At 28.0% G+C, this 17654-nt stretch overlaps 2 protein-coding genes across 2 annotated transcripts; one reads left to right on the forward strand and one right to left on the reverse strand.

The window, feature by feature from the left end:
- The first annotated feature begins 9174 nt into the window (after positions 1-9174).
- On the forward strand, positions 9175-12071 carry LOC115725037 (pyruvate kinase, cytosolic isozyme). The gene is made up of 3 exons (XM_030654449.2): positions 9175-9647; positions 10391-10852; positions 10962-12071. Exons 1-3 carry the CDS (start codon positions 9420-9422, stop codon positions 11772-11774), a joined length of 1503 nt encoding a protein of 500 aa, XP_030510309.2. The 5' UTR covers positions 9175-9419; the 3' UTR covers positions 11775-12071.
- A 1934-nt stretch (positions 12072-14005) lies between these two features.
- On the reverse strand, positions 14006-15868 carry LOC115725327 (E3 ubiquitin-protein ligase SIRP1). The gene is made up of 2 exons (XM_030654808.2): positions 15610-15868; positions 14006-15317 (listed from the first exon to the last, which is right to left on the reverse strand). The coding sequence occupies exon 2, from the start codon at positions 15309-15311 to the stop codon at positions 14178-14180; it is 1134 nt and encodes a 377-aa protein (XP_030510668.2). The 5' UTR covers positions 15312-15317; positions 15610-15868; the 3' UTR covers positions 14006-14177.
- Positions 15869-17654: the final 1786 nt, after the last annotated feature.

The following is a 17654-nucleotide window of genomic DNA, read 5'->3' on the forward strand; positions in this document are numbered from 1 at the left end:
GTTTCTTAGAGTACTATTTCTAATGAAAGATATAAATATAGTGTTAAAATAACATAAATTTCTTCATTCAAAAAAGCTTAAATAAATATTTCGGACCAAGGCCCCAATTAGTTTGTGACGGGCCTGAGTAGTATGACTTATATGGAGGAAATTATATTAAATATTTACTTCATCTTATTTATTTTAATTTTTACTTTTATTTTGATATTTTTAAAATATACTAACTACGATGTTCCCATTAGATTTTTTAAGTTAATTAATGTAAATTATATGCTAGACTTATGTAGAGAGTAAGTATATATGGGACAACTCACTTATAAAAGTAGGTATATTTTAATAAAATATAATATACGAATATTTTTAATTAATGGATAAAAAAAAAATATATTTCTCTGTCGACTAAACAAATTCAATTTTTTGAAAATATTTTTTTCCAAAGAGATTGTTTTTAATTACTACTATTTTTAAATACTTATTTGTAAGGATGATGGGGAGGAAAAAATATATTTTTTTCTCATCAATTTTTTCTTGTTTTATTCATATTAATTTAGGTCAATTGTTAAGCAAATATATAAACTTCTTTCATTGATTACCTATATATTATAATTCTAATTCTTGTTGTTTATGATATTGTTAAATAGCATGCTACCATATTAGGGTAACTTATTACCTTCATAAGGGTAACTCGCTACTTACATTTATATAAATATGCATATATAAGTACCGATTATCATTCATATATAATCTAAAACTAAGAAAATCATAAATAGTTACTCTTGAGACAAGGGTTTAATATTTGGGTAACTAGTTATATATGCATATTATGGCCAATATAGGTAACTGATTACTAATATTATTCTATATATTTGCAGGTAATTGGTTACCATACAACGTGAACCAAATAATGATATTGTAACTAATATGGTAGTAAACAAGACATGTTACCATTAATTATATAATAGCTAGTATACATTTATACATATATAGGGCCCGTTTGGTACGCAACACTGGATTAGATTAGACAGACTAATTTGTCCAATCCAGTGTTTGGGCATGTTAGAAGTCTGGATAACTAATCCAGTTAACCTCATCTGTCTGGGATTATTTATCCCATCCAGCAGGATGGGATAAATAATCCTATGCAGGTGAGATTTTTTTTTATCGTTTTTTTAATTTAAATTTTATTAATATATTTTAAATTTAATTAGAATTTAAAGGAAATAATTATCACACATTTATTTATATATTTTTTATCAAAAACTTATTCATTAAAATTAGTGAAAATGTATAATTTTGAATTATTATACATAAGTTTTTAAAATTTAGAATATTATTAATTAAATAATAGTTACTTAAATTGATTCTAAGAAAAAAAAATATGACAATAAAATTATATATTATTTTTAAATTACTAAAAAATTTATATAAATATTTTAAAAAAATTAATATTTATATTAAATTAGTGTTTAAGATAAACAATTTTATATTATTCAAGTATTTTTGTTTTACTATTTTAATTATTTATTAAATAAAAAATATGACAAAATACTTGATTATATATTTATGATATATTCTTAATTATACATGATATATTATTTTTTTTGCTACGAATTATTTATTTATTATTATATATTTTAATTTTAATTTATTATTATATGTTTTTATTTAATTTAAGTTTTTTTTTCTAAAAGGAAATAAATAAAATAGTCCAGTCCATTCTTAAACCAAACACAGGATTACTTTCAGCATAATCCAATCTTGTCCAGTCCAGTCCAATCCAGTCCAATTCTGCGTATCAAACGGGCCCATATATATATATATACCAATTTTATATGCAATGACTTCTATTTGTTGTACTAGCACACTAATTAATTAGTGTTATGAATTTCAAACTTTTATTTGAGCTAATGAGAAAAATGTATGTAGTGGAGAATAAATTCTACTTTTCTTTTCTCTACATTATGTTATAAGTTTGCTTTAATTTGCAGCCAACTTTTACATTTTTTATTTTTTGGTGAGAGGGGGTAAGGGTAGTTCTTGTTAATATGTATTGACATTTTCTTGGTTTAATTTTGTGAAAGTACACTTTGCTTTTGAAATTTTTTTTGTTACATAGTGGTAATGAAAGGTTAGTAATCAAAAGTTAAATGCAAAAATAGAAAGGATGAACACTCTGAAATTTTACATGAATTATTTCATAAAATTCGAGAACAACAAAAAGTTAACATTTTTATGGATTATAGTTTTTTTTTTTTTTACTTTTTTACGGACTATTATTTTTAGGTTGTTCTACAAAGATATTGTTTATATATTGTTTTCACATTATGGATATATAGTATAATGTTACAGTAATATAAAAACAATGTTATTTTATAAAGAAACATTAATCCTTAAAAATATAAGAAAAAAACTGTAGAATGTGGTATATAATTTCAAAATCAATAAAAAAAATATGTGTATATTTGAAAAGGGAAATCTTTTTGAAACTTCTAAGCGAGATGGGCCATAAGCTCGCTTATGCTTAAAGTCGGGCCTGTATCCACATTTATATATTTTCTCACAAAGAGAAAATTCAAATTAAAGTTAGAATCTTTTTTATAAGAGTTATTGTAGAAATTTTAAATGCATTTAATTAAAATGTGAATGGTGTTTTATATATCAATTTGTACATATCTTGCCACTCCTTTTTTGGAATATAATCCTTCTAAAATAATATTTTTTTAACTTTGTAATATCAAAATTACAGTAGATCATGAGAGAGAAGAATATTCTCATTGCAAACTATATGGATATTAATAATATGCTTTAAAAAGGCATATTCTTAAAATAAATAATAATAAAAGAAGCATATAACATACATATGGTAAAAAAAAAAAAGTATATCTAAAAGGAAAAAAGAAAAAGTTGAACATGATTACAAATCTTGGGACACAAAAAAGAAATTAAGAGTAAAAGTGGACTTGTGTTTGGTGTTATAGGAATTAATTAAAAAGTTAAATATACTATTAGTCTATGCATATTATCCTTTGTTTTCAATTTCATTGGACTTTTTAAACAAATAGACATAGATGTTATAATAATATATAGAGGAAATTACACTCTATACCCTTTTTATATTGTCTTCTTTTTTTTTTACCTTCTTTTTTAAAATCTATCATTTTTACCTCTTTTTTTAAACATTGTACCAATTTCGCCCCTGTCACTTTAAGATACCCTCCATGTGATTCTCTTATGTAAGGTTATTTTGGGTACAATACATATAAAAAGAGGTATGTTTCAAATAAATATAAAATTAGAGATAAATTTGATTAATTGATGAATAAAAGAGGCATTTTTCAACTTACCCCTAATATATACCCATAGATTATATTGAAGAGAGAAGACACATATTCATTGTGCTTTGAGCTCTAGTTAAATAGTTTCATCAGCATCAAGTAATGTATGTGTATGTACTTGATATTTATATTAATTTTTTATACTTATACAAAACATGTTTTATTTAGGGATTATTTTACAAATACACAAAAAACAAACAAAAAATATTCCAAAAATACAATTTCATGGAATTTTTAAACATTTTTACAATTTTTTTTTAATTTTATTTACAGAAAATACGATCTTTTTATGTTGTATTCTTATTAATTTGTTGTTGATTTTTTGTTATCTGTATGTTATTTTTTGTTGTTGTTTTGATGTTATTTAGATGTTATTTTCATGTTACTTTTATGTAGTTTTCTTGTCGTTTTCATGTTGTTTCTATAGAAAACCGTAAAAATGTTAAAAAAAAAAAATCTGTAAACGTGAAAATGTAACTTTTTTTTTTCAAAAAATAGTGTCTTATGTAACTATCCCTTTTATTTATTTTTTATGTATTTGTATTTTATTTTATAAAAAAAATGACTTATTTTTTAGAATTAATACTATTTTGAATTATTTATTTTGTAAACATTATTGATTGGACCATCTGCTTTATTACATGATAAAAATAACTTTGTATTTTCTAAAATAGTACAAATAGGACTCTAAACTTAATTTTTCAATAGTTTTTTTGATATAATCAACTTGAAGACAATTTTTAGCATGAATGGATATAGAAAATGTAACCAATTTTGTCATAAAACCTCTATATCGAGTTATTATTAAGTTTTATTTTGATAAAAATTAGATTAGAATACTATTTAGTACTATTTAAAAATACATGGTCTAATTTATCAATTTACAAAATAAAGAATCCAATTAATTACTTTTAAAAAACACATGATCCAAAATAAAATTTACTGTTTATTAATGTTATGTTGGTGACCATGAAATATTGCTATAATGTTTTTTTATTTTTTTGAAATATGGATATTATAAAGTTTGATTACATGTGTCATAGCCCTATTTTTATTGTTTGGAAACTTCCCATTATTTACTAAAAATAAAGAAACAAAGAAAACAAATCACATCAAGTTTTCGGTAAAGTATGAGTTTATTTTTAATGAAAATGACATTAACATGTCATTGTAATGATCATGACTACTTTGTGAAAGTTACATGGTTTAAATTCTTTCTAATATATGTTTGTGAAAATGTGATTTTTTTTTTTTCAAAAAACTTATTATCTTATGGTTGTTTATTTAGAAATTTTAATTTAATAAGTTTGTTTTCTCATATTTTTGCACGAAAATTGGTTTATACCATAGTTTTACTCGTAATTAAGTACTTTTCTCATAAATTCTTCACTATTTCAAACTTCAATCATAAAATTTTAGAAAAATATTCTGCTCATATTTTTGCAAATAATAAATGTAAAATATATAATTGTGACATTATGTAATCCCGAGATCTGTAAAGAGAAATATTAGATAAGTTGTATAATTCTACCTCGTTTGAAAAATATCAAAGGTGATGATTCTGAGACTGTGTATGTATGAGATTAAAATAGATTGATGGATACTAGCTAATCAATAAGGTGTATTTTGTTTTATAGTAGCCCATCAATTAAGAACTCCAAAGTTAATCGCACTTGACTGAAGTAATCTTAGGATGTGTGATCTCATGAGAAGTATTCTCGAGCAGCGTGCGAGTGAGGACAAAAATGTTGAAAACACTTGTATTGGTTTGCAGGACCAATCGTCATTCTAAGAAGCAGTCAAAATGACGTACTCATGTATAAGAGCCATATATTCGTAGGAAAAGATCCAATGAAAACTTAAAGCGAGGGTATTACAATAATTTAAGTGTAAAATGGTATTTAGATATAACATAAAAGAATTGTTTAATCTCATATATACCAAGATAAAAATTTTAGGTGATGATCTACTTGTTGTGTGACTGCCTTTAGGGCATGATCTATCTCTTCCTATTCTAAATAATTCTTATCTGTCCTATTAGAGGGGTAATATTCTTCTTTGATTTTTGTTCTTTTTTTGTAATCAGCATAATCTTTCGTTTGTTTAGACACCTTTTTATGAGATTTGTGCAATTTAGTTGTAACACTCTAACTATTATAAGCATGTTAGCGTGATTTTTAACGTACTGTGCAGCTCGTTGCTAATCAACGAGGTTATTAAAAATCGTGAATAATTAAAATTTTGCTTATTTAATTAAAACATAACATTTAACGCTTTTAAAATTTCGGGATCCCGTTTACAAAATACAGTTACAAAAGTTTATTATTCATCTACAAAATACTTGTCGCCTAGCGATAAAACAACAAAAGCCCTGATGTCCCGAGGATCGTACGCTCCAGGCCTAACCGCCCCGACATGTACAATCTTCATCTACTCGCTCTCACGGCTCCTCAACATAATAAACATACTAATATCCCAGGTTATAATCAGGCGCCCATACACCTAATCATAACCCTAACTGGATCAGGATCGATCTTGACAAAGTATGACTAACCGCGAATCTAGTCTACACTCAGTACTCTAATCGCACTGATGTGGTAGTAGTTAATTCATACTATCTGATAGCCTAGCATACATCTGTTGGCATCTCGGTGCATCTCTATGTACACTTCACCGATGCCCTGATATGCTAATCTGAGGGCTATAAATTTGCTATTTCTGACGGCAACTAACATGTACGCTAAACATGTATAAACATATGCATAATATTATACTAATCTTACCTTGATTCCGAATTCAGGTGTGCCGGCCAACCTGAGTGGAACAACTGCTCGGCGAATTACAGGCTCCTAAATCACATTAATCGTAACATAGGTAAGCAATACGCTAAATCACTTTCCGGGGACTTAAACTTGAAACTAAAAGTTTCCCTATCGATGAATAACATGGCAATACCCTAAACATATCAAAAATAGGAAAAACTAGGGTTCCCGAAACTGCCCCAACTGGAATTCCGGTTCCTACAGGTCCCCCTGAACCGGAATTCTGGTTCAGTGCAGGAAAGACCAAAAATTCTATATCTCAACCAAAACAACCCCAATCCACAAGAAACCTTCCAGACCTGTTCTAAGCATCCTAAAGATCATTTTCCAAGCAACAAAACCAGTATCCAAACTTAGAAATAAGAAATGCCATTAAAGCTCCAAGTTTGAGTTCTAAAACTCAAAACTTGGTTAAACTAACTAACAACCATTAAAACCTGCTTGAATCCACATATCTAAACATAAATAAGCTTCTGAAAACAAAACCAAACACTAACATCAACTACAACAACACAAACCACAAAGCATGCATAAATTTATTTTCTTACACTTCAAGAAAACAAAGAGAAGGTTGCAAGAACTATACCGTAGCTTGGATTCACTTCAAATAGCTGAGAATTGCTAGAATTACTGAGAGAAATTCCAACCCTAGCAGCCATAGGGATTGAGAGAGAGAGAGAGAGAGAGAGAGAGAGAGAGAGAGAGAGAGAGAGAGAGAGAGAGAGAGAGAATGGCTTCCTTCCTTAAGAATTTTCTATTTTCCTTCTTTGAATAAAAGAGACACAACTTGATTTATCTAAACACATCAACTAATTACTAATAAAATCAGATTATAATCTCAACACAAAGTCCACTAAAGGACAAACTACAAAGGGTAAAAAGACTACTTTGCCCTTTCCTCACCAACCAACATAAAATGGCACTAAGGGGTATTTTGGGAAATCTAAAATCTCGACATTCCCAATGTCTAACTATATCGCCTCGCTATACTAAAATACTAAGATGTGATTCTAATAGCCAAACACCATGTTCCAATGTTGTGGGGCACTGAATATGCAAAATTATGAAATTCTATATATGACATATAAAATGTATCCTGAATTCAAATAAATCATCATAAATTAATAATTTAGAGTTAATAAATAATTTCTGTAATTAAACTCTAATTATCTGCTAATTTCCAAATTTAAGCTAAGCGATCCTTACATTAGTTTTTACTAGACTTATAAGGTTTAGGCCTTTTAAAACTTATGAATAAATATTCTCATTTTGAAAAAAAAAATATTTTGACATTGAGATAGATATATAAAATTAGGACTTTGGAACCTTTTTTTGTAGAGGAAAATATATCAATAAGCTATATATAAGACAAGTTAATGGTTTCTTATTATTCGGAATGGTAATTTAGATCTAAAAAAAATTGATGACAAAATATGAAATAATATTTTATAATGCATTTATTAATATTCATTGATTATTATTTAGGTTTGACATGTTATTATTTTATTAATTATAGAATTTAAAATTATTTAATGATATATTGACAACCAAGCATACTTTTGGATGTTTGATTATTTAATCATTTAATGTTTTTATGTTAAATTTTATTATTTGATTTAATTTAATTAATTTTATTTATCCAATCAATCTAATATTTATTGGATGTTAGATTGGATCTGTTCTATCTGTTAAATGTATTTCATATATCTTTATTGGTTTAATTTAAGTTTATTTAACATTTTTGACATAGTATTTTTTGGATCGGATCGTATCCATCCAATATTTTAGTTCCATTATGTATTGGATTGGATTGGATACATTCAATTAAAAAGAGTAAAATTTTAATGTTAATTTATATATATACATATATATTTTACGTATAATAATATAAAATCTAATTACTCATTCAAATTAAATAAATATTTATCCAACATCCGATCAGATCCAGTTGGATTTTCAGACACTCCATCCAACATCCGATCAGATCCAGTTGAATTTTAAAAACAACATCCAATCCGATTCGATCATAATTGAATATTCAATATTTGGCAATCAGTTATGATTAAATTAGATGATTTATGCATACCCCTGCCTCCTCGTGCATTCTTAGTTGATTTGAGATTAAATGGAATTATTAATATTTTTTCTTGAATTTATTATAATTTAGTATGAGGAAACCAAAAAGTGAGTTGTCCAATAATGTTATACCCCAATCCTATCCTTCAATTGGTTGGTTTCACACCTTTCTTTCTATAGGGCTCTACAACTACAACTATAATTCACGTGATAATTCAAAGACCATAAAATAAAAGTACACAAACACTTTTTCCAATTTATAAAACCTTGTTCCACAAGAAAACTATGTCCATTTACAAACCTTTTCCCTATTCTATCTTAAGAAATTCAAAATAGCCTCTCTTTTTTAATGTAAATTTCTTTTATTTAGACCAAAATAAAAAATGAATTAAAAAAAATCCAAGTCCAAAGAAACTACTACACCTAATTTAGATTTGAATTATTTAAAAAAAAAAACATCATTTTTATTTAAATAATTTAATTAAAAAGAACCAACTCAAAAGTTTTGACTTTTATTTTCATATAAGAAAAGAAAAAGTAAAAATCCCCAATTAGCTTTATTTTATTGAACAAAAACTTAATTTATTTGAGCATTAAGGGACTCACAATTTAAAGTGATAGAGTGTAAACTTAAAAATAAGTACTCTTCATGGTATTTGAACTCTTGACTAACTAAAATGTACATATTTTTTTCCCTTTTTTTATTTTAAGGAAGCCATTGTTCACTAATAGTATCTAACACTAGAATTAAGGTAATTGTGATTAATTAGCCATATTTAATAATAATTATTAAAAACTCAACATTTAATTACACCAATAATTTTTAACATATACTTTTCTCCAAAATATTATTTTAAAGTAATACTAAACCCAATTTATATTATTTTTTGAAAATATAACGAAAAGAAAAAAAGAAAAAGAAAAAATCCAACATAATGAGAAAGAAAGATATTTTTTTGAGAGTGGAATATCTTTTTATTGAATAAAATATTAATTAGGTCTATTAAAAAAAATTAAAATAAATATATAAGGAAAAATAGGAAGAAGAAGAAGAGAAAGAGAAAGAGGTTGGTCTCTTTCAAATTAACAATATATTCTCTCTTCTCTCTGTAATACTCTCTTTACTCTTCTTCTTCATTCGAATATATATCTGAGAATAAAGATCGAAACTTTGGGAAGAAAAACTATGGATCATCAAGTTATTATGCAGAGGCCGAAGACCAAGATCGTCTGTACTCTAGGACCTGCATCGAGGTCGGTTCCCATGGTTGAAAAGCTTTTAAGGGCTGGTATGAATGTTGCTCGATTCAACTTCTCTCATGGATCTCACGAATACCATCAAGAAACTCTTGATAATCTTCAACAAGCCATGGAAAACACTGGGATCCTCTGCGCCGTCATGCTCGATACAAAGGTACAACCTTTTCTGGTTTTTGACATCTGGGTATTTTCGATTTTGATTTTTGGGTATCTGGGTGTTGATTTTTCGATCCGTATTTTTGGGAATCTGATGGGAAATTTCAGTTTGTTTGTTTGTTTTGTTTAGTGTTTTTGTCTTTTTGTTTGTTTTGTCGTTTTTATTTGCTTTTTTGTTTTGTAAATGGATTGTCTTTGATTGGTTGGCTATACTGTTTTCAACTGATAACACTTAAATTTTAAAGCCTTTTAAGATCAGTTGATGATGAATTTTTTTGGTTCCTTTGATTGATTTTGAGTGTTGGTTAATTTAAAGTTTAGGGGAAAAAGAAATGTAGTGATCAACTGTGGAAGTTGTTGTGGTCCTTAGATGCAAAATTTGTTTGGTAGCCCTGATTTTTAAGTGGGAAAAGATATGATTTTTCAATGATTTTGTACTTATGATTATACTTACATCAATGGTTATTATGCTTGTACTTTAAGAATCTCAGTTGCATCTGCAATGTTTGGTTGGCTATTGTTTTCAACTGATTAATAGATGATGAAATTTCAGGTTCCTTTGATTAATTTTGTACTAAAAAACTTACTGTTTAATTGATTAGTTATGAGTTGTGGTTAATCAAAAAATTAGGGGAAAAAGAAATGTAGTCATTTTGAAGTTGTAAAGATTTAATTTTTCAGTGATTTTTGTACTTGTGATTATACTTACATCAATGGGGTTATTATGTTTGGTTTTTTTAGGGTCCTGAGATTAGAACTGGGTTTTTGAAAGATGGGAAGCCTATTCAACTAAAGAAGGGCAATGAGATCACAATATCAACTGATTATACTCTCAAGGGTGATGAGAGTACTATTTGTATGAGTTACAAGAAATTGGCTGTGGATGTCAAGCCAGGGATGGTTATACTATGTGCAGATGGTACAATTTCGTTCACTGTTTTGTCATGTGATGTGAAGAACGGTTTGTTGAGGTGTCGGTGTGAGAACTCTGCTGTTCTTGGTGAGAGGAAGAATGTTAATCTTCCTGGTGTTATAGTTGATCTTCCAACCTTGACTGAGAAGGACAAAGAGGATATTTTGCAGTGGGGTGTTCCTAACAAGATCGATATGATCGCCCTTTCTTTTGTTCGTAAAGGTTCTGACCTTGTTGAGGTTCGCAAGTTGCTCGGGAAGCATTCTAAGAATATCATGCTCATGTCCAAGGTACTGGTTTTTGCTCTGTGCTCTTTGACGAGTTGAATGAAATCAAGCTTTTGTTTTATTTATTGTGGTTTAACTCGGTTTTTTGTGTTTGGAATTTGATATTGTGTAGGTTGAGAATCAAGAAGGTGTGGCTAACTTTGATGACATCCTTGCCAATTCGGATGCATTTATGGTTGCGAGAGGTGATCTCGGGATGGAGATTCCAATTGAGAAGATTTTCCTGGCTCAGAAAGTGATGATTTACAAGTGCAACATTCAAGGGAAACCTGTTGTTACGGCCACTCAGATGTTGGAGTCGATGATTAAGTCGCCTAGGCCAACTAGGGCTGAAGCAACCGATGTTGCCAATGCTGTTCTTGATGGAACTGATTGTGTTATGCTTAGTGGTGAAACAGCTGCTGGAGCATATCCCGAGCTTGCAGTTCGCACCATGGCTAAGATCTGTGTTGAGGCAGAGAACACCATTGATTACGGTGATGTCTTCAAGAGAGTTATGGAACACTCTCCGGTGCCAATGAGTCCATTGGAAAGTTTGGCTGCCACTGCTGTTAAAACAGCAAACTCATCGAAAGCAACTCTCATTCTAGTCCTCACCAGAGGAGGAAGCACAGCCAAACTGGTGGCCAAGTACAGACCGGGAATGCCAATATTGTCTGTTGTTGTCCCCGAGCTCAAGACAGACTCTTTCGATTGGTCATGCAGCGATGAAGCCCCAGCAAGGCACAGCCTCATCTTTCGCGGTTTGGTTCCTGTTTTGAGTGCAGGGTCTTCAAGGGCATCTTCAGCTGAGACAACCGAAGAAGCACTCGAGTTCGCCATTCAACATGCCAAGTCTAAGGGACTCTGCAAGATCGGAGACTCGGTGGTAGCTCTACATCGCGATGGAACTGCTTCGGTGATCAAGATCTTGACTGTGAAGTGAGTGATTCATCATCAGATCACTTGAATTTTTGGATGTTCACATTCTCAATTTGTTTCTTTTTTGTTTAAAAGAAAAAAGGTCTTGTTTTATTGCTGTTGGTGAAAAGGGGGGGTTTTTTTTGGAGGTGGTAATTAAGGCCTCGGATATTTTGATTTATTTTTTGTTATGAATTTCTATTTCAAGATAGAAAAAAACATTATTATTAGTCACAACCCACCATTTATTATATATATGCTCCGGTGAGACTGGTGAGCTGAATTAATCTTAAATTATTATTTGTCATTTTTCTACTTGAAATTATCTCTTTTGTGAGTTACATTAGAGGCAACAATTTGTGTTTGTGGGTTGTATTCGTGTCGTATTAAGCTTAGTTAGTTATTAAAGGTAAATACCAAATTTGATCCATTTCGTATTAAAAACTAAAACTCAAACTTAACCCGTTGAAACAAGGATAGATCATATTTAATTTTAGTTAATTTATCAACTCATTAACATGTTTACAGTCTTTTTATAACACATTTATGAGCAATTTAACATGTTTATATTATACTTAATTAAAAAAATATAATTTACTTGTAATAAATATATTAATTTAAGAGTATACATACTGCAAAAAAAAAAGTATAATACTCTATTATTGTGTTATTTTTAGATTAAGCGTGTTAATTTAAAAATGACTCGTTTAATAAAAAATAGTTATGTTAACCCAAAAATAATCCAAATCTATTTAAAACAAATCTAAATTTATTTATTTTGTGTGAATTTTAAGTAGTGTTTTAGACTTAGATTGCCACCCCTAAGTTACACCTTGTTATAGTGAAAACACAAACTTTGACCAATAAAAGAAATGGACATCTAGAAGACAGAATGTCATAAACCAGTTTATAATCAGAGTTGAACAGATCCAACAAAAACTTTGACCAATGTAAAGGAAAAGGGGAAGAAATTACCATCCACATGAATGTAAATGACCCTATCAAAATTGAGTAAAACTATCTAAATAATATTTTATATTACATTGTGAGACAAAATTGTATTATTAGTTAGGCAGACATTGATGAAAAAGATGTAATATAAAGATTTTTCCAATACATTGAAAGACTAAGAAAATACTTTTCTATTTCTTTCATCAATTCCCATTGGATTCATTCATGTTATTACTCAGATCCCCCACATGGGATTTATCTCAAAGTCTTCATCTTTATGATGATATTTCAGAAGCTCATCACATTTGATTGGGCTCCACCATCAAACACAAAATACAGACTAAAATACCAAAACCATTTTTAACCAATACCATCAAAATCTCAAAGGCCAAGAATTTGAAGAAGTAACTTTGCTTGTAATAAGGTAAAATACACCCATCCGGTTTTGATAGATCCCTATTTATTTGGACACACAGACAAAAATTTAGTTTAATTTTTTTTTAATGATGCATAAATTGTGTCTAGTTAGAATCAACCTTAAATTTTTAAATTTTTTTTTTGAATAATTTACCTTGCTAAAGTAAGATTCAATTACTTACTGCACATAACAAAATACTTAAACCTTAAAATGTTCGGAATCATTTGAATCATAAAAAAAAATTAAACTAAAAAATTCTCCCATACACCAAAATAGATAAAAAGTCTACCGAAAACATCTCTTTAAGGAGGTAAACTATAGACCTACCCAAAAACAAGAAGCATTTTTTTTATAAGCTTTGGAGTTTCATTGTTCCTCAAAGTTCACAACTTTATGACGATAATTTACAATCCCACATTCCCACTACTACTATTATCAATCATCAAACACATAACACATATTGAAAGACCAAAAACCATTCGTTCAATACCATCAAAATCTCAAAAGGGCATGAAATTTTTCTATACACATGATAAGTAAAAAAGACAAGCTTTTTATATAACCCTTTGTAGTTTCAGATTCAACAAAAGTAAAAAAAAAGGTTTGGCACTATGTACACAAAAGCATTCAATTCAATTTGAAGAAAACTTGGTAAATGAACAACAAAACAAAAAAGACAGACTTAAATACCAAAACCATTTTTACCCAACACCATCAAAGAAGCATTTTTTATAAGCTTGGTAGTTTCATTATTCCTCATAGTTCACACCTTTATGATCATCAAACACATAACTTAACACAGATTGAAAGACCAAAAACCATTCATTCAAAATACCATAAAAATCTCAAAAGGACATGAATGTGAGTTAAGAAACATGATTGTAAAATGATGCCAAAAAAAAAACAAGCTTTATATATAACCTTTGTAGCTTCATATTCAACAAGTAAAAAAGGTTTGGCACTATGTACACAAAAGCATTCAATTCAATTTGAAGCAAACTTAGTAAAATGAACAACAAAACAACAAGAGAACCTGAAAAAATATGTAAACTTTTCAACTCAATTCTCATTTGCTTGAAATCCATTTCCATTTCCATTTCCACTCCCACCACCACCATTACTACCTCCATTTCCATTTGATGATGATGTTGATGATGAAGAAGAAGAAAACAAATTGAAAGGCCATGACAATGAGAACCTTCTTCCACTACTACTTCCATTTCTTCCATCTCCATCATTATGTTCTTCTTCTTCTCCTCCTTCTTCTTCTTCTTCTCCAACAACAACCACAGAATTATCATTACCACCATTCTTAGATTCATCAGAAGCAATCTGAAACCTACAAACAGGACAAGAGCTATGAAGCTCAAGCCATGGCAAAATACAATCTTTATGAAATTTATGCTTACAAGGCATCTCTTTAGCTTCACAACCAATCTCAAAATCATCTAAACAGACAGAACACTGCAACAAACTCAAACTCTCCTTAATTTTCACAGTGGGAAGAGCTTCCACGGCTTCCTTTTTCGCCGGTGGCGTCCCGTACCGATTTGGATCATTCTCAGCCAAATGCTGTAGCAACATATCCAATCCTGGTCCTATAAAGTAATCACCCAATGACCCAATTGGGTTTTGATTATTATCATTACCATTTTGACTTTGAACAACAAGTGTTTGATTAAATGGGTTAATCAAAATAACTCGTTCTCTTTCATCTCTTTCTGTTAAAGACTCAGAATTTTGTGATTCTGAAGCTAACCCAGCTCGAATTCCTTGAAGCAATTGAAGAATATTAGCTGAGCTTCTTCTTCTTCTCCTTATAAACGATTCCAATTCCCGATCCAACTCAGTATCTCCATCTCCACCTTCATGGTGAGGGTTTGAATTTAAACCCATTTCATCATCATCTTCATCTTCATCTTCTTCGTTATCGAAATCCATAGCTCTGAATCTTCTCCTGCGACGGGGATTACCCATCATTCCTAGTAAGATTGGAGCCCAAAGAGAGAGAGCTCGATCAGATCCAAGATCGGAACTTTGAGAGGGATTATCTGAACCCTCTTCGTTGTTGTTCATTTCTTCGATGAAACCGCTTTGGCAAAAGGGGCATTTGATTTCAACCATTTCCATGATTGGATTGACTATTTGAGAACACATGTGACACCAATACCTTGAAACAATTGATTCATCCATTTTTGTCTGTAACAAACGAAAAAAGGGGAATTTTGAATTAGAGAAAAGAAATCCTAGGAGTGATTGTGGATCGCCATGGAAGGAAACCCAGTTCGGATTTGAGGGTTTTGTGTTAGAAAGTGAGAATCTTTGTCAGAAAAAAGCTTTGAAAATTCATGGAAAAAAGCTTACAAGAACAAAATCAAACTGATTTTTTTTTTTATTTCTAAAACCACATATAATATAATTTATGTAATTATAAAAATATTTATATATATAAAAAAAAAATGAAGAAGATGATGATGGAGAAGATTCTTACCAAAATGCAGAAGAAAGAGGTAGAAAGGTTTTTGTAATTTTTACAAGTGGAGGAAAAATTAAGAAAGAGAAATGATTTATCTTTTTTTTGAATATATATGTGGTTTTTGAAAAGAAGAATCTAGATTCTTGAGAAAATAAATAAATAAAAATAATTTTATTTATTTATTTATGTATATGTAATGGCATGAAGAGAGTGGCTAATAAATTAGAATGAAAGGCATTAATTTTATGAGAGAATATAATAACATTTGAAATTTACTATAAGGATAATGAAGATGAAGATCAATATGAAATATGGAGAAGAAGATGAACATATTTGACACGCAATATCATATTTAATTAATAAATTAATAATATATATTTGTAAAAATTATTAATGGGGTGATCTATTTTATAAAATATAAGTTAAAAGAATAAATAAGATTTTATATTTTTTAAAATAATATTTGAGTTTATTTTGTGTGAAAATAAAATTTAATTCTAAAAGTGTTAAAATAAAATTAATTATATTTTTTTTTATTTATTAGCACTAAAAACTATTTCAAGTTGGTTATATATAAATAGTTAAAAATTAAGCTCATAATATTATTTCGTACTATTTAAAAAATACATAATATAATTTATTATTAACAAAATAAATAATTTAATATTCAATTTTATAAATATAAAATCTAAAATAATATTAATCACATTGAATGTAATTATTTATTTATTTATTTTTATTAACGAATATCTTTATTTTTAGTAAAATTATAATAAATTTATATATGTATAATTATTTATAATATTAATTTAAATGATTTATTTTAAAAAATAAAATAATTTATAATACTAAAAATATAATTTAAATATTTTTTATATGCATTTGATTAATTATTTTAAATTTTATCTTATGATATTATAATTTTTTTCACCGACAAGTACGATACTAAAATTAAGTTACAATTTTTTCACATATTGAAATGTAAAGTGACACACTATTATTTCTTCTGTTTTATAGGAAGAGTGGAGAAGTTTGGGATTTATTTGTAAAGACAAAAATATTTTTAAATTACATAACATATAAAATAATGTAAAAAATAAATGTTTTTTTTTAATGTCTTTGGTTTAATTCATCAAAACGCGTTTGTGCTTGTCAATAGAATCAAATGTATAATTTGCTTTGTTTTCTTCCCATAATTGATAATCTAATCATTTTAAAAATTTAGTTGTATAAAATTGCTAAAAAAATATTATTCTTCACTGTTATTGTTGTAATTAAGTATTGAGTCTTTTATAACTTAAAAAAATAGTTTTAAAGAATATTATTAACTAATCGTAAGACCCACTTATAAAAAAATGTTAAATACCACTAATGTCCAATAATAATATTTCAAAAATAATTAATCTCGAATAAAATCAATTCAATTTTCCTTTGTTTCAATAATTGCTTAGTATTTATAAATAAACAATTTTTATTATATGTGAAGTTCGAAGAACTTACAATGTTATATATATTAATGTAACTTATAATATTATCAAACCCATGTGATGTGATCCTTTACTTAAATTTGTCACAAACTATAAATATTGTATTTTTATTTTTATATATTTTCTTTTCCTAAAAATAAAAGTTGCTATTTTTGTAGTATACTAATACTAGATTCTTGTCCATATTCCACTCTTAATTGTGATTTAGCTCAAATCAAGCATTAGCTTAGCTAGCTTACAAACAATTTTTGTATAGATTACTTAGTTAAATTTTTTTATTTAATATTCTTTTTTAAAAGTAAATGAAATTTTTTATTAATAGATAAATTAAATATAATCCATATAAGAAGATATCACTCATTGAGAAGAATCAACAAAAATAAAAGAAAGCAAACCTTAATATTACTTTCAATTGAAGGATTAACTATACTAGTGGTGAAATATTAAAAGAATGTGAAAAGTACTAGATTTTCTATCCAATAAATTTCTAACAAATTAAATTTGTCAATGACAATTAATCAAAGATGTAAAAATTGCTTAGATTATTTCAAATCCGAATGAATTTATGATAGA

The sequence above is a fragment of the Cannabis sativa genome, chromosome 6 (genome assembly GCF_029168945.1).
Source record: "Cannabis sativa cultivar Pink pepper isolate KNU-18-1 chromosome 6, ASM2916894v1, whole genome shotgun sequence".
Classification (NCBI taxonomy): domain Eukaryota; kingdom Viridiplantae; phylum Streptophyta; class Magnoliopsida; order Rosales; family Cannabaceae; genus Cannabis; species Cannabis sativa.